This window comes from Chenopodium quinoa, unplaced genomic scaffold, assembly GCF_001683475.1.
Source record: "Chenopodium quinoa cultivar QQ74 unplaced genomic scaffold, ASM168347v1, whole genome shotgun sequence".
In the NCBI taxonomy this organism is placed as follows: domain Eukaryota; kingdom Viridiplantae; phylum Streptophyta; class Magnoliopsida; order Caryophyllales; family Amaranthaceae; genus Chenopodium; species Chenopodium quinoa.
In genome coordinates, this window is record NW_018742455.1 from 1,805,516 (window position 1) to 1,820,478 (window position 14,963).

At 27.6% G+C, this 14,963-nt stretch overlaps 1 protein-coding gene across 1 annotated transcript; it reads right to left on the reverse strand.

Moving 5' to 3' along the window:
* Nucleotides 1-2,238: 2,238 nt before the first annotated feature.
* On the reverse strand, nt 2,239-13,847 carry LOC110717622 (protein FAR1-RELATED SEQUENCE 5-like). The gene is made up of 4 exons (XM_021896372.1): nt 13,766-13,847; nt 10,098-11,092; nt 2,365-2,671; nt 2,239-2,246 (listed from the first exon to the last, which is right to left on the reverse strand). Exons 1-4 carry the CDS (start codon nt 13,845-13,847, stop codon nt 2,239-2,241), a joined length of 1,392 nt encoding a protein of 463 aa, XP_021752064.1.
* Between the last annotated feature and the right edge of the window lie 1,116 nt (nt 13,848-14,963).

Consider the following 14,963-nt stretch of genomic DNA (forward strand, 5'->3'; position numbering starts at 1 on the left):
GTTAGTCAGGAATTAACTTGAGTTAGTCAGTAATAAGTTTTTGTTAAGTCAGGAATGAAATTGTGTTAGTCAGGAATAAACACAGGTTAGTCAGGAATAAACTTGAGTTAGTCAGCAATAAGATTTTTTATGTCAAGAATAAAATTAGGTGGGAATAACATTGTCCTAATCAGAAAACAAAATAATTTTTTTCAGGAGTAACAAAAAAATATCAAACCTTAAAATACCAAAATTAAAATACCAAAATATAGTATTTTTTACAATTATTTTGAATAAAAAAAATATTTGAAGATTGGCCTCATGATAGAAGAAGTCAGCAGTAGGGATATATTAAATGAGTTGTGGATTTGGAGTTATTGTTCCAAACTCATTTGGATCTCTTGTTGCTGTTCTTCTTCTTTCAAAATGTCCTCTAATTCTTTTGTTCTTCTTTGGCCTTCCTTTTATTTTTGGTCGTTTTGGATCTTTTACTGTATTTCTTCTCTCTTCTTCTTCAAGTTCACGAATTTTTTTTTCATTTGTTTGAAACACTTTCCTTACAGATTTGTACATTTGTTCCAAAGCATCATCACATATTTTTGATGCTTCTTCATTCCCTTGACATATTGTCACAAGGTTGTAAAAATTATTTGTTATTGATTGCCTCCAAGGAGTGTTTATTAATGAATGATCTGTAGTTGAATTTCCTAACAAAAAAGAATAGATTACTACATTTTTGTCAGTAATAAGAAAATTTTACTCAGGAATAAAACATGCAGCTCAGGAATAGTGTTATAATTTTCTGCTAAAACAATATTATAATATCAGATATAAAATTATTTATGTCATGAAAAATGTAAGAAAAGTCAGCAATAAGTTATGCCATGATATTTTTTTTCTGTTTGAGCCATAAGTTTTTTGACAAAATTGATTTCATTCCTGATAAATTTTATTTGTCAGAAGAAATATCAAAATTTTCAAGAAGAAAAATTATTTTGTTGAAAATTGATACAAATCTGAAAAAATAATTTATTGCATTTCTGAAAAAAGTCATACAAAAGTGAATAAAGTCATGAAAAAGTTCTATAAATCTGAAAAGTAATTAATTGCATCATTGAAAAGTCATTCTAATCTAGAAAAAGTAATTTATTGCATCATTAAAAACTCATTTAAATTTGACTGAGGTTATAATTTTTTCTGTTAAATTACAGATTATTTATTGTTGTTCATACATAACTCTTCTCTATTTAAAGCCTGTTCTAAATCAAGTTTTTTCTATTAAAATATTTATATTAATATATACACTGTTTCTATAAAAGGTGCAGTTTTGTAACAATAAGTTATATTTTTCTTCATCTAATCAAGAGTTATAAGATAATGGCTGATTTCTACGCAAATAAAGAAAAATGCACTATTACTTTCAAAACAATTCATCGCCTTAGTATGGTAAATATATTTTACATTAAGTTTTAAATTTATAAATTTGTTTTGTGTTTTAGTAAAAACTTAGTGATTTCATTTTTTTTTTCAGCCACTTCCTGCAGAATGGAAGTTTTTTCTTCTAAAATTCAGGCATCATGTAAGAGTTTATGCTTGGAATAATGGCAGAGAAGATAGATTTTGGGAAGTAAGAGTCATAAGCATACCAGAAGATACAGGGTATGGTGGTATGTTGATTGATCGTGAATGGGAAAACTTCGTAGCTACTAACAACATAGTTCCTGGAGACAAACTTGATATTTACCATGACCGTGATACCATTTACATTAGAATTTTTAATGCTGATGGTACTGAAAGACTTCCTAATGAAGCAGAAAATGGTACCAATAATGTTTAAGTTTTTTAATATTAAGATTATGTTTGTAATAAATCTGATTTTATATCAGAAATAATAATATCTATATCGATATTAAACTATGATTTTCAGATATAATAATATTTGTATCTGATTATAATATGTTGTTCATTGTTCATTATCTTCAGGAATTAGATTATTTTTGTCATTTATTAGATTTGTTTTGTCAGGAATTAAATTCTGTATGTCAGGTATTAAAATATTTTAATCGAGAATTAATTTGAATATTTCAGGAATTAGATTGTATATTTCAGGAATAAAATTGTTTCAATCATAAATTAGATTGAATATATCAGGAATAATATTATCTTTTTCATGTATTAAATTTTTTTGACCAGATATTACTTTATTTAGGTCAGGAATAAGATTATCTAGGCCAGGTATTATACTATTTAAGTCAGCTGTTACATTTCTATGTCAGGAAATTATTTATGTTAGTAATTAAAATATTTAGCTCAGGAATAAAGATATTTTTATTTTATACTAAATAAACAAGTAATAAATTTTAAAATAACAAAGTATGTACGTACCTGATTCATTCTCATCCCATATCCTTGATTTAGCAAGCTTGGTCCAACGTTTCAGAATGTATCTCTCTGGTATAGCATGTATGATGTACATTTGCATTGTCTTGATAATATGAAAGCACAACAATCCAGTCTCTATGAAGCACATACAAGAACACATAAATTCATTGCTTTGACAGTGATATATGACTTGATAGGTGTGCATATAATCTTCATCAAGAGAAACATCAAAGAATTTGACATATTGCATTGAAGTTGGCTTTTCCTTTGCATATGCTCCTAGGCTAGTCTCAAATTCCAACTTAAAATCCTAGTATAAGTTCAGAGTAGTATAAACTTCAGCAGCATATTTTAAGATTTTTGTTTTTGTTTTTTGTTTCTCAGTAGTACATCTGAAGTTGTCACTCTTTTCAGTGCTTCTCCATCTTCTCACAGTAGCTTCAAATATATGAAAGAACACCAAAAGTTTAGTGGTTCTGTTGGCCTTAAATGAAATTGCTCTGTTTGTTACTTCTACTCTTTGAGATGAAAGGATTCCCGCAGAGAAAATATCCTTGCTCAAAGCAGTGCACCATTTCTCTCGTAGCCCGAACAACCTATCAAACCACTCTTTTTTTTTCTAATCCATATTTTTGAACCATCTTGTTCCAGACATCTTCGAATTCTGATTCTGAATCACAGCCCCTTAAGCACTTGTGAAACATGTTCTTGAATTCAGGATTGTTTTTTAAAGTTCCAAAGTGTGATACAAAATTCTTTTGCAAATGTCATAGACATAGACTATGTCTTGAATTTGGATAATCCTGCAACAATCAAATAATTTCATTTTGTAGTCAGATATTAGATAAATAATGGAAGTAATTAATAAATTTTTGTCAGGAATTAAAGAGTCAAATTTAGATATTATATAACTCAAGTCAGTTATTAATCTATTTTTGTCATGCATAACAATTTATTAGTCAGGAATTAAAGTGTTTTAATCACATATTAAACAGATAATGTCAATTATATATTTATTTTCTTCAACAATTATAGAACAATTTGATATATTTTTATCAGTGTTTAGATTATATTTATCAGGAATTACATGATATTCATTAGGAATTAGCAAAGTTATAGTCATTATTTAGACAACATAAATCAAATAATTTCATTATATAGTCAGATATTAGATATATAATGGCAGTAATTAATAAATTTTTGTCAGGTATTAAAGAGTCAAAGTTAGATATTATATAACTCACGTCAGTTATTAATCTATTTTTGTCAGGCATAACATTTTATTAGTCAGGAATTAAAGTGGTTTAGTCAGATATTAGATAAAATAAATCAAGTATTGTAGTATTTTCTTCAGGGAAAACATTTTTTAATACAGAAGTTAGTACATTTTGTTCATATATTAGATAACTTATAAACAAATAATGTCAATTATATATTTATTTTCTTCAACAATTATAGAACAATTTGATATATTTTTATCAGTGTTTAGATTATATTTATCAGGAATTACATGATATTCATTAGGAATTAGCAAAGTTATAGTCATTATTTAGACAACATAAATCAAATAATTTCAGTATATAGTCAGATATTAGATATATAATGGCAGTAATTAATAAATTTTTGTCAGGTATTAAAGAGTCAAAGTTAGATATTATATAACTCACGTCAGTTATTAATCTATTTTTGTCAGGCATAACATTTTATTAGTCAGGAATTAAAGTGGTTTAGTAAGATATTAGATAAAATAAATCAAGTATTGTAGTATTTTCTTCAGGGAAAACATTTTTTAATACAGAAATTAGTACATTTTGTTCATATATTAGATAACTTATAAACAAATAATGTCAATTATATATTTATTTCTTCAACAATTATAGAACAATTTGATTTATTGTTATCAGTTTTTAGAAAATATTTATCATGAATTACATTATATTCATTAGGAATTAGCAAAGTTATAGTCATTACTTAGACAACATAAATCAAATAATTTCATTATATAGTTAGATATTAGATATATAATGGCAATAATTAATAAATTTTTGTCAGGTATTAAAGAGTCAAAGTTAGATATTATATAAATGACGTCAGTTATTAATCTATTTTTGTCAGGCATAACAATTTATTAGTCAGGAATTAAAGTGGTTTAGTCATATATTAGATAAAATAAATCAAGTATTGTAGAATTTTCTTCAGGGAAAACATTTTTAATACAGAAATTAGCACATTTTGTTCATATATTAGATAACTTTATATCAAGCAAAAATTGTTTTACTAGTGTTTGATTTTACTTAGAGTTGTTTTCAGTACTTTGTGATTTGGATAAAGATATTTAAAATAAAGATATTTAACATGAAGATATTTACCAAGACTTTTGGATAAAGATGACAAAAATGTAAGAATAAGAATTATTCGTAGAAAATTATTCTAAAAGTAAAATATTTTTTTAATATCTTATATTTGTCTATAAAACCAAGAATTGGTCATACATTTTGCATGTTTGTGTTCCTGTATATTCTCTCTCCTAAAACATACGCTTTTTCTTTATTCCTCAAATATGGAAAACAATTCTCAGTCTTCTACTTCATCAAACGATCCAGAAGAAAATGTTTTTGATAACTTTGAAAAGAGATCAAATGATCTACTTGAGAGAAGAGATAGAGTGGAGAATGGGTTGATGAAGCTGTATGAAAAAGTTGAGAAGAACAAAATCGAAGAACTGAGTAAGAGAAAGAGGGTTGAAGAAAAAATCCAGAAAGAACGAAACAAAAAAAAGAAAGAAGACGATCAACAAAAGAAGAAACAGGAAGAAGAAAAAGAAGATCAAAAGAAAAAACAAGTTTAAAATCTCAAGAAGATGATTAAGATTCTAGGGTTTTGTTTTTTTTTTTTTTTTTGATATATTATATATTTCGAAATAGTATATGAAATCAAGTATATTTCAGTAATGTACTTTGATTTTATTTTGGTTTCTCATGTATTGTCTTTTTTTTCAGTAAAATACTTGTTGGTCAAAAATTAGTATATTTAAATTTTCATATAATAGGTTTTTTTTGTCAATAATTATAATATTATTACGTGGGCAGATAAAAAGCCAGGAAATGATGAATTGATTGATTTAAAATTAAATTACTTTGGAAAAATGCACAGTTAAAACTGATATAAATAAAGTATTTTAAAATCATACTCCCAAAAAAACATTATACTCCCAAAAAAATCTATATACCCACTAGTAGAAAAATAGCAAATGGCACCGGTTCAAACCCGGCCTAAGGCACCGGTTTGAACCGGTGCCAATGTGAGGGGTGCCAAACCCCCCCCCCCTTTTGGCACCGGTTCAAACCGGTGCCAATTCATGTTTTTTTTTTTAAGTTTGCTTTATCCACACATACAATCAGAGATATAATGATCAAAATATAATCAGAAACATATAACAAGCTTGAATACGAAATATAATCAGAAATATATTGATGATTAAATTGTTATTTTACAATACAAAAAAATAAAATAAATTACAACATCAAAATCCAAAAAAAAAAAATTACAACATCAAAGAAAAAAAAATTACACATCGAACGAAAAAAAAATTACAACAAAAAAATAAAAATTCCAAAATCAACACTTTGATTCTTCACCTGCATCAATTAAAACACCGAATTAATAAAAACTCACAATAAACTAAAATTGCGAAAATTAAACCCAGAAATCACGAAATTAAAAGCAAGAAAATAAACCCAGAAATCCCCCCCCCCAATAAAAAGAAAAAACCCCAAAAATACTCACGAACTGAAAATAAAAAAAACCCAAAAACTCAAAATTATAAGAAAAATTGAAAAAAAAAATATACAAAATTCCCGAATTACTTAACAAGAATGGCTTAACACAAGTACTTCATCCATTTTTTTTAACATGCATGTACCCAGAAAAATACAAAATCCCCGAATTTTCTCTTTTAAAATTAAAACACCCAGAAAACTCAAAAAAAACAAAAACCCAAAAGACACATGCATATACCTAGAAAAATCAATTAATTAAACACAAAATTAAACCCAGAAAAATCGAATTAAAACACAAAACCGATTAAATTCGGATAATTATACCCAGAAAAATTGACAAAACTCGAATTAAAATCCAATAATCAATTAAATAAACCCAGAAAAATCGATTTAAATCCAAAATCAAACCCAAATTTAAATCCAACAAATTCGATTAACATCGAATTAAACCCCTAAAATAAACCCTAACCTCAAAGGATACCCAGAAATTGTTGTTGAAGATGATGTTGGTGGGCTTTGCGGCGGCGGTCGACCTTTGTGGTAGTGGCGGAGGCTTTGCGGCAGTGGTGATGTTGTGGTGGTGGGCTTTGTGGCGGTGGTCGAATTTGTGGTGGTGTAGATCAAAGAAAGAGAGGAGATCGAAGAAGCTAGGGAGAGGAGACGAAAGAAGATCGGTTTAGAGAGAGGAGCTAGATCGAATATGCATGGGAGATGAAGATCAATAAGGGAGATGAGAGGAGAGAGAAGAGAGAGGAGGAGAAGGGAGAGAGGAGAGAGAAGGAGATCAGAAGGAATGAAATAAAAAGAGGCGGAGTGAGTCAAATTTATTTAGGGTTTATTATGTGTTGAACCGTTTTTTTTAACATCTTATGGAACCGGTTCAAACCGGTGCCATTTGTATTTTTGGCACCGGTTTGATCTGAACCGGTGCCATTTCTCTTTGTCTAAAAACCCGTCCATTTTGAGGCCGATTTTTGGCACCGGTTTGGCCTGAACCGGTGCCATTTAGGGGTTGCCTTTTTGTATTTTTCTACTAGTGACCCTTTCATATTTCTCTTCTGTTTGTTAAAAAAACCATTCATTTCTAGTTTTTCAACAAATGATGTTTAGCAATTTTGTTCAATTTTGTTCAGATATTAGATTAATAATGTCAATTATAATAATAAAGGTATTTACTTGTTAGTAAAAAATTTATATACTTAGTCAGATAATAGATTTAAATTTTCATATAATGGTTTAAATTTATCAGAAATTAGAAATATAAACAAGAATTATACAACAATATTTTATGTTAGGACTGAGTATTATTATGTGGGCAGATAAAAAGTCAGGAAATGATGAATTGATTGATTTAGAATTTAATTACTTGGGAAAACGCGTAGTGAAAACTGATACAAATAAAGTATTTCAAACATCATACTCTCAAAAAAATCTATACACCCTTCATATATCTCTTCTGTTTGTTAAAAAAAAACCATCTATTTCCAGGCAACAAAGAATATTTATCAGTTTTGTTCAATTTTTATTCGAATTCAAGTATATTGTAACGTAGTATTTCAAATGGATCCAATAGACGACCCTCGTTACATGGCTGCTCTAGAGGATGCTCCACGTGCATTATATGTTCCTGAAATCTTATGCATGTATATTTTTCCTAAGTGCACCCCTCGAGCGCAAGCGATGTGTAATTGTGTTTGCAGGCATTGGAATGAATTATGGTATTTAAATTCTTGGATTCCTCATGTAGTTAGAGCCAGGCAGGCCAGTAAAAGGTGGTGGCTTGCAACTGATATTATGAGGCATAATTGATATGACTTTCATAATTCAATGGTTCAAGATTGGGCTGAATTTCTGGATGGGTTGCGATGGCTATTTAGGGATGAGGAAGATATGTGGAGTAAGAAAAGAAAGAGGGAGGAAGCTATTCAACCTAGCAGGCCGCAGAAGAAGATTAGGCTAGCTTAAATTCCCTGTAAATATGTTTTTCTTTAATTAAAAAGCAATGTTTTGTATAGAATTGTTATGATCTTATATAGTTTAAAGTGACAGTGTTCATTTGCTTTTGTGAGGCATTGTCACAAGTATGACAAAATATTATGAAGAAATATATACTTATGTTTTTGTTTTTGTTAATTTTCTTTTATGTGCATAATGTTTGTGAATGAAAAAACACTTCTGAATAATTGCACTATATCACAAAAAGGAATAAAATTCTTTCGTTCAAAAATTAGATTAATTTCATCAGGAACAGTTTTATTTTAGTCTGGAATTATAATAGCTAATGCAGGAATTAACATGCTTTTTTAATCAGGAATAATATTTTTTCTTTCAGGATTATTATTCTTTTACTCAGTTTTTATATTATTTATGACAGGAATCAAATCATATTTCTTAGAAATTATTTTTGTTGTATTTGTGTAAGGAATTGTAAAATTTAATTCAGTTTTCATATTTTATAGTCAGATATTAGATAATTTTTTACAGATAATACTATATTTTAATCAGTATTTCAATATATTTAGATTTTAATAAGTGTTTTGGAATTAATATTTTTAACTCGGAAATAAGCTTAACTTAGACAGGAATTAGATTTTATTAGTCAGTTGTTTCATTTTTGGATTGGTTGATTTATGTAAGGCATAATAATATTTTACTCAAGAATAATAATATTTTAGTCTGGAATTAAAGAGTAACAGTCAGATATTATATAATTAACGTCAGTTATTTTTCTATTTTTGTCAGGCATAATAATATATTAGTCAGCATTTAAAGTATTATAGTCAGATAATAGATTAAAAGTTTCATATAATAGGAATTAAGGTGATTTAAGTTATTCCATTGTATTAAAAATCAGAAATAATATTATTTCTTTCATGATTATTATATTTTTAGTCAGGTATTATATTATTTAGGGCAGGAAATAAATCATATCTCTCAGAAAATTATTTTTGTTGTGTTTTTCTAAGGAATGATAAAATTTTATTTAGCTATTCTTATATTAAAGTCAGATTTAAAATGATTCTAGACAGATATTACTATATTTTAGCCAGGAATTAAATATTTTCAAACTTTAATTAGTGTTATTTGATTTATGTCAGTTATTAATCTATTTTTGTCAGGCAAAATAATATATTAGTCAGTTTTTAGATTATTTTGATCAGAAATTACAAGAAATTCATAAGGAATTACATGATATTCAAATAGTTTCATTTTATAGTGAGATATTAGATAAGTAATTGCAGTAATTAATAAATTTTTGTCAGGTATTTTAGAGTCAAAGTCAGATATTATATAACTCATGTTAGTTATTAATCTATTTTTGTCAGGCATAACAATTTGTTAGTCAGGAATTAAAGTGTTTTAATTACATATTAAATATAAAATGTCAATTATAAAATTTATTTTCTTCATTAGTTTTAATATTATTTTCATCAAATATTACATGATATCATTAGGTATTAGTAAAGTTATAGTCATTACTTAGACAGAAATCAAATAATTTCATTTTACAGTCAGATATTATATAAATCATGGCAAAAAATTGACATATTTTTGTCAGGTATTAAAGAGTTTAAGTCAGATATTAAATAACTCCATTAGTTTTTAATTTATTTTTGTGAGGCATAACAGTTTATTAGTCAGGTATTAAAATGTTTAAATTAGATATAAAATTTTAGTCATCTATTCGTATATTATAGTCAGATATAAAATAATTCTTGTCAGATATAACAATATTTTAGTCAGGATTTAAATATTTCAGAGTTTAATTATTGTTTATTATTTGATATTTTTAACTTATGATTGATTTAAGTCAGGCTTAATACTTTTTTAGGTAATACATTATATAGTTAGTTTATAATTATCAAGAATTAAATAAAAAATCAAGATTATTTTATTTCATACAAAACATATCCCAATATAAAATACAAATACAAATATTAAGCTGAAACTGCTTACCTCTGGTATGGCGTTGCTCATTGCAAGATCTTGATCAGTGAAGATTGATTTTGGTTCAATTCCACACATTGACTTTTTGAAGATTGAAAGCAGCCAAACAAATGTATGAGTATTTTCATCAGTTATGAATGCACATCCAAACATTGTTATTTTCCAGTGATTGTTTATACCAACAAATGGAGCACATATCAACCCATATTTGTTTGTTCTGTATGTTGTATCGAAGATTAAAACATCACCATAAGCTTTGAAATCTTCAAGCATTTGGGAGTCACGCCAAAAATAGCTCACAACATTATTTTCTTCTCCAAATTTCAATCTATAAAAGAATGAGGGGTCTTGATCTGCTCTTTCTTGAAGGGTGTCTAATACATTTTGCATGTCTCCACCTTCAACCATACTCATTTTCACTCTTGATATATAATTAAGGTGATCTCTCTTAGTATGACCTACACATTCTTCTCCTCCAGCTTCATTGCTTATATAATTATAAGAATCCATTTGTTTAATACCACTCTCAATCATGCTCTCAATTAGTTCACCCATTGGAGCTGATATTTTCCTTTCTGGTCTTAGATGATGTCGTTGAACTGCTATAACCAATTCATGATTATGCTCCAACTCATGTGTAACAGCTTCGAAATTTCCTTCTTTGTTTTTCTTGAAACGAATATGGGCTTTGCATCCAGTTCTTGTCTCATTTACCTCCCTATCTTTTCTATTTTTTTCATCAGTTTTACCCAATATGGGTATTTTCACTGAATTTTGTTCACCTACTATCTTCATTTTACCCTTTGTATGTCCTTCCTTAGAACATCTAAAATAAAACTCATACAATTTATCATTGGTATCTCTTCTCTTTGTTGACTTTCTGACACTGAAACCAACAGATCTTGAATGAGCTTTGTATAACACATATCCCTCATTGTAGTTTGATACTGTATAACTTGCTAGACATCTACTTATGTTTTCATCCTTGTCATAATTGTAATAATCTGCAACAAAAGTATACATATGACACATATCATAATTTATTTTTGTCAGTAATTACAATATTATAGACAGTAAATAAATATTTTTTAAATTTATAATACTTAAGAATTACCATGTCTTAGTCAGGAATTAGATTATTTAAATCAGGAATTACTAAATACTAGTCAGGAAATAAATCATCTCAGTCTGGTTTAGGATTATATTAATCAGGAAATAGGTAATATTGGTCGGTAATAAAATTATATCATTCAGAAATAATAATATTTGTATCTGATTATAATATGTTGTTCATTGTTCATTATCTACAGGAATTAGATTATTTTTGTCATTTATTAGATTTGTTTTGTCAGGAATTAAATTATGTATGTCAGGTATTAAAATATTTTGATTAGGAATTAATTTGAATATATCAGGAATTAGATTGTATATTTCGAGAATAAAATTTTTTCAATCAGAAATTAAATTGAAACAATTTTATTAATCTAATTTCAGTGACAAAAAATAGTCAAAATATTACTCAAAAAATAGTCAAAAAATTGTTTGAATTAGAAATTAGATTATAATAGTCAGGAATAAAATTATCTCAGTCAGAAAAATAGATAATAAATTACTCAGGACATAAATGATATAGTCAGGTTTAAGATAAAAATAGTCAGTTAGATTATTGCATACAAGAATTAGAATTTGAAAAGTCATGACCTTCCCTCTTCCAAAACATAAACACTCAAAAAACACGTAAAATCATTTACCAGACATAAAATTAATTGAATAAAATGAAATGAATTTACTAGAACAGAGGTTAATTATAAATGAAAAACACATATTTGAAAAGGCATGACCTTCCCTCTTCCAAAACACTGCACCAATTCACGTTCTAAACATTATATATAAGAAACCACAGTGTACAAGAAACTATATTCAGAAAAAAAAAAAAATTGCATACAAGAATTAGAATTTGAAAAGTCATGACCTTCCCTCTTCAAAAACATAAACACTCAAAAAACACGTAAAATCATTTACCAGACATAAAATTAATTGAATAAAATGAAATGTATTTACTAGAACAGAGGTTAATTATAAATGAAAAAGACATATTTGAAAAGGCATGACCTTCCCTCTTCCAAAACACTGCACCAATTCACGTTCTAAACATTATATATAAGAAACCACAGTGTACAAGAAACTATATTCAGAAAAAAAAAAAAAAAATCCATACAAAACTATAAATTGCTACAGTTTGAATCTTAATTAATTTTATAAGAATATAACTACTGCTACTACAAAAGGTATATTTTTTCATATTATGATCATACATTTGTTAGTTTATTTTATTTTGTTTTGTTATGATTTATGTGTTTATTTTGTTTTGTTTAGATGGCTAATCAAATTGCACACCCAAATGATGCCTTAAAAGATGCACATCAAGCACTAGCAATTGAAGAGATATTATACATGCATATTTTCCCTAGGTGCACCTTCAAAGCCCAGGCGATGATTAATTGTACATGTAAATATTATAATGAATTATGGTATTATAAATTTTAGATTCCAGAAATAGTAAGAAGAAATCATAATTCAAATGAATGGTGGGTTGCATATGACATTATGAGGCATAATGGTTATGGTTTTCACAATGACATGGTGCAAGATTGGGCTGAATTTCTAGATGGATTACGTTTAATTTTTGCAGAAGAAGAAGCCAACAAGAGAAAGAGAAAAAGAGAAGAGGCAAGCCAACCAGGTAGAGAGGAAAAAAGAATTAAAATAGAGGATGTTATTAGTAGCTTATCTTCAATGTTTTGCACTTTATTATAATTAAAAACCATAACATTTCAGTAATATGTAATTTTTTTTAAATTTAGTTGATTTTATTTTATTTTTTGTTTTGTATGACGTTATAAAGTAATTAAATGTTTTTTGAAATTTATAATACTCAGGAATTAGCATATCTTAGTCAGGAATTAGATTTTTTAGATCAGGTATTACAATATATTAGTCAGGAATAAAATTAACTCAGTCAGGTTTAAGATAATATTAGTCAGGAAACAGATAATAATAGTCAGGAATTGTATTATCAATATTATATACAATAATTAAATGTTTTTAAAATTTATAATACTCAGGAATTAGCATATCTTAGTCAGGAATTAGATAATGCTGGTCAGAAAACAGATAATGATAGTAAGTTTTAAGATAATAATATTCAGATATATTATAGCATACAGAAATTAGATTTTTTTATCAAGTCAGAAATTTTTTTCTAGTCATAAATTACAATATATTAGTCAGGAAATATATTATCTTAGTCAGGAAATAGATAATGATAATTAGAAATTATAGGAATTGGAAAGAAAAGAAATAGTATTAGTCAGGAAATAGATAATGATAGTCAGTTTTAAAATAATAATAGTCAGGTTTAAAATAATAATATTCAGGCAGGAATACTAGATTTTTTTAATCCAGTCATAAATATTTTGAAATTGTCAGGAATTACATTATTTTCACTAATTTCCATATAATTTTTTTTAGGAAATAGGTTTCCATAGGAATAAAATTAATTCAGTCAGGTTTAAGATAATATTAGTCAGGAATTATATTGTCTGTAATTACATCAATAAATTACAGAGCATTTAATAATTTTACAGAACATTTAATTATCAGTACACCTATTATACTTGCAGCATCTTCATCTCTTTCTTCATCATCTCTTTCTTCATTGATATTATCTCCTAAAATTACATTATCTGCTGCATTCATCATTAGTGTTAGTATATTTGAATTTCACTCTAAAATTATCAAAAAACTGGATTCAAATTAAAATTAATTTTCTGCGACATGTAATATATACTATTCGTGAAATATAAATTAATCCTGATTTCAAATTCGATTGGAATATAAATTAAGCCTGATTTCAAATTATAAGTCGAAATTAACTACGATCTGAATTTCGATTGGCGTTGATTGCATATAATAAGTCGAAATTAACTCGAATTTAAATACGATCTGATATTAAATCGAAATTTAATACGATCTGAAATTCAATTTGGCTTGCATGCGAATTATAAGTCGAAATTCATATTTCAAATTCACTATGATACAATCTGAAATCATGAACTAAATTATATGTAATTTGAAATTCTTATATATGATTCGAAATTACATACAATCAAAATTATGAACTAAATTGTACCTTTTTAGCAGTAATTGAGCTAGAAATTGATTCTATAGGTGAAACAGAATCTCCTTCAATCATCATTCTATTGTTTGATTTCTCCATTTTTTTATGAAATTTGAAGATTTGAATTCTCTGAAATGTGAGGAAATGAAGTGGTTGAAATTCGACGAAATGAAAGCGTTCGAAATTTTCAGTGAATGACGACGCACGAAATTTTATGAAAATGATGAAAACGAAATATTCAGACACTTTATAAAATGGAGTGCGGGCTTTGGTCGGGTTGATCAGGCCCGCGCCTTCTTAATTAAGGAGCCGGGACTCACGTGAGTCCAGTCTCACGCAAAACGCTTTGAAAAATTATAGGGATTTGTTAAACATCGCCCACAAATTACTACATAAAGCCCACAAAATTCACTTGGTTTGACAATATTGCCCTTGACCTTAAAAAAAACACTCACACTCTCATCACTCACACTCTCATCGCTCATCTTCTTTCAACCTCTCTAAAAAAAAAATTCAAACAACGGCAATGTCGAGGCGGCAAGGCAAGGAATTGGCAGCGGCGGCAGAGGGAAGGAGGTCCCAAGGAGGCAAGGTACAATTTGTAAAAAAAAAAAAAAAAGGAAAAACCGCTGTGACGGAGGTGGGGCGCCCTGGCTGGACGCCCAGCCAGCGGTGGTGGCGCCAGCTGCAGACGC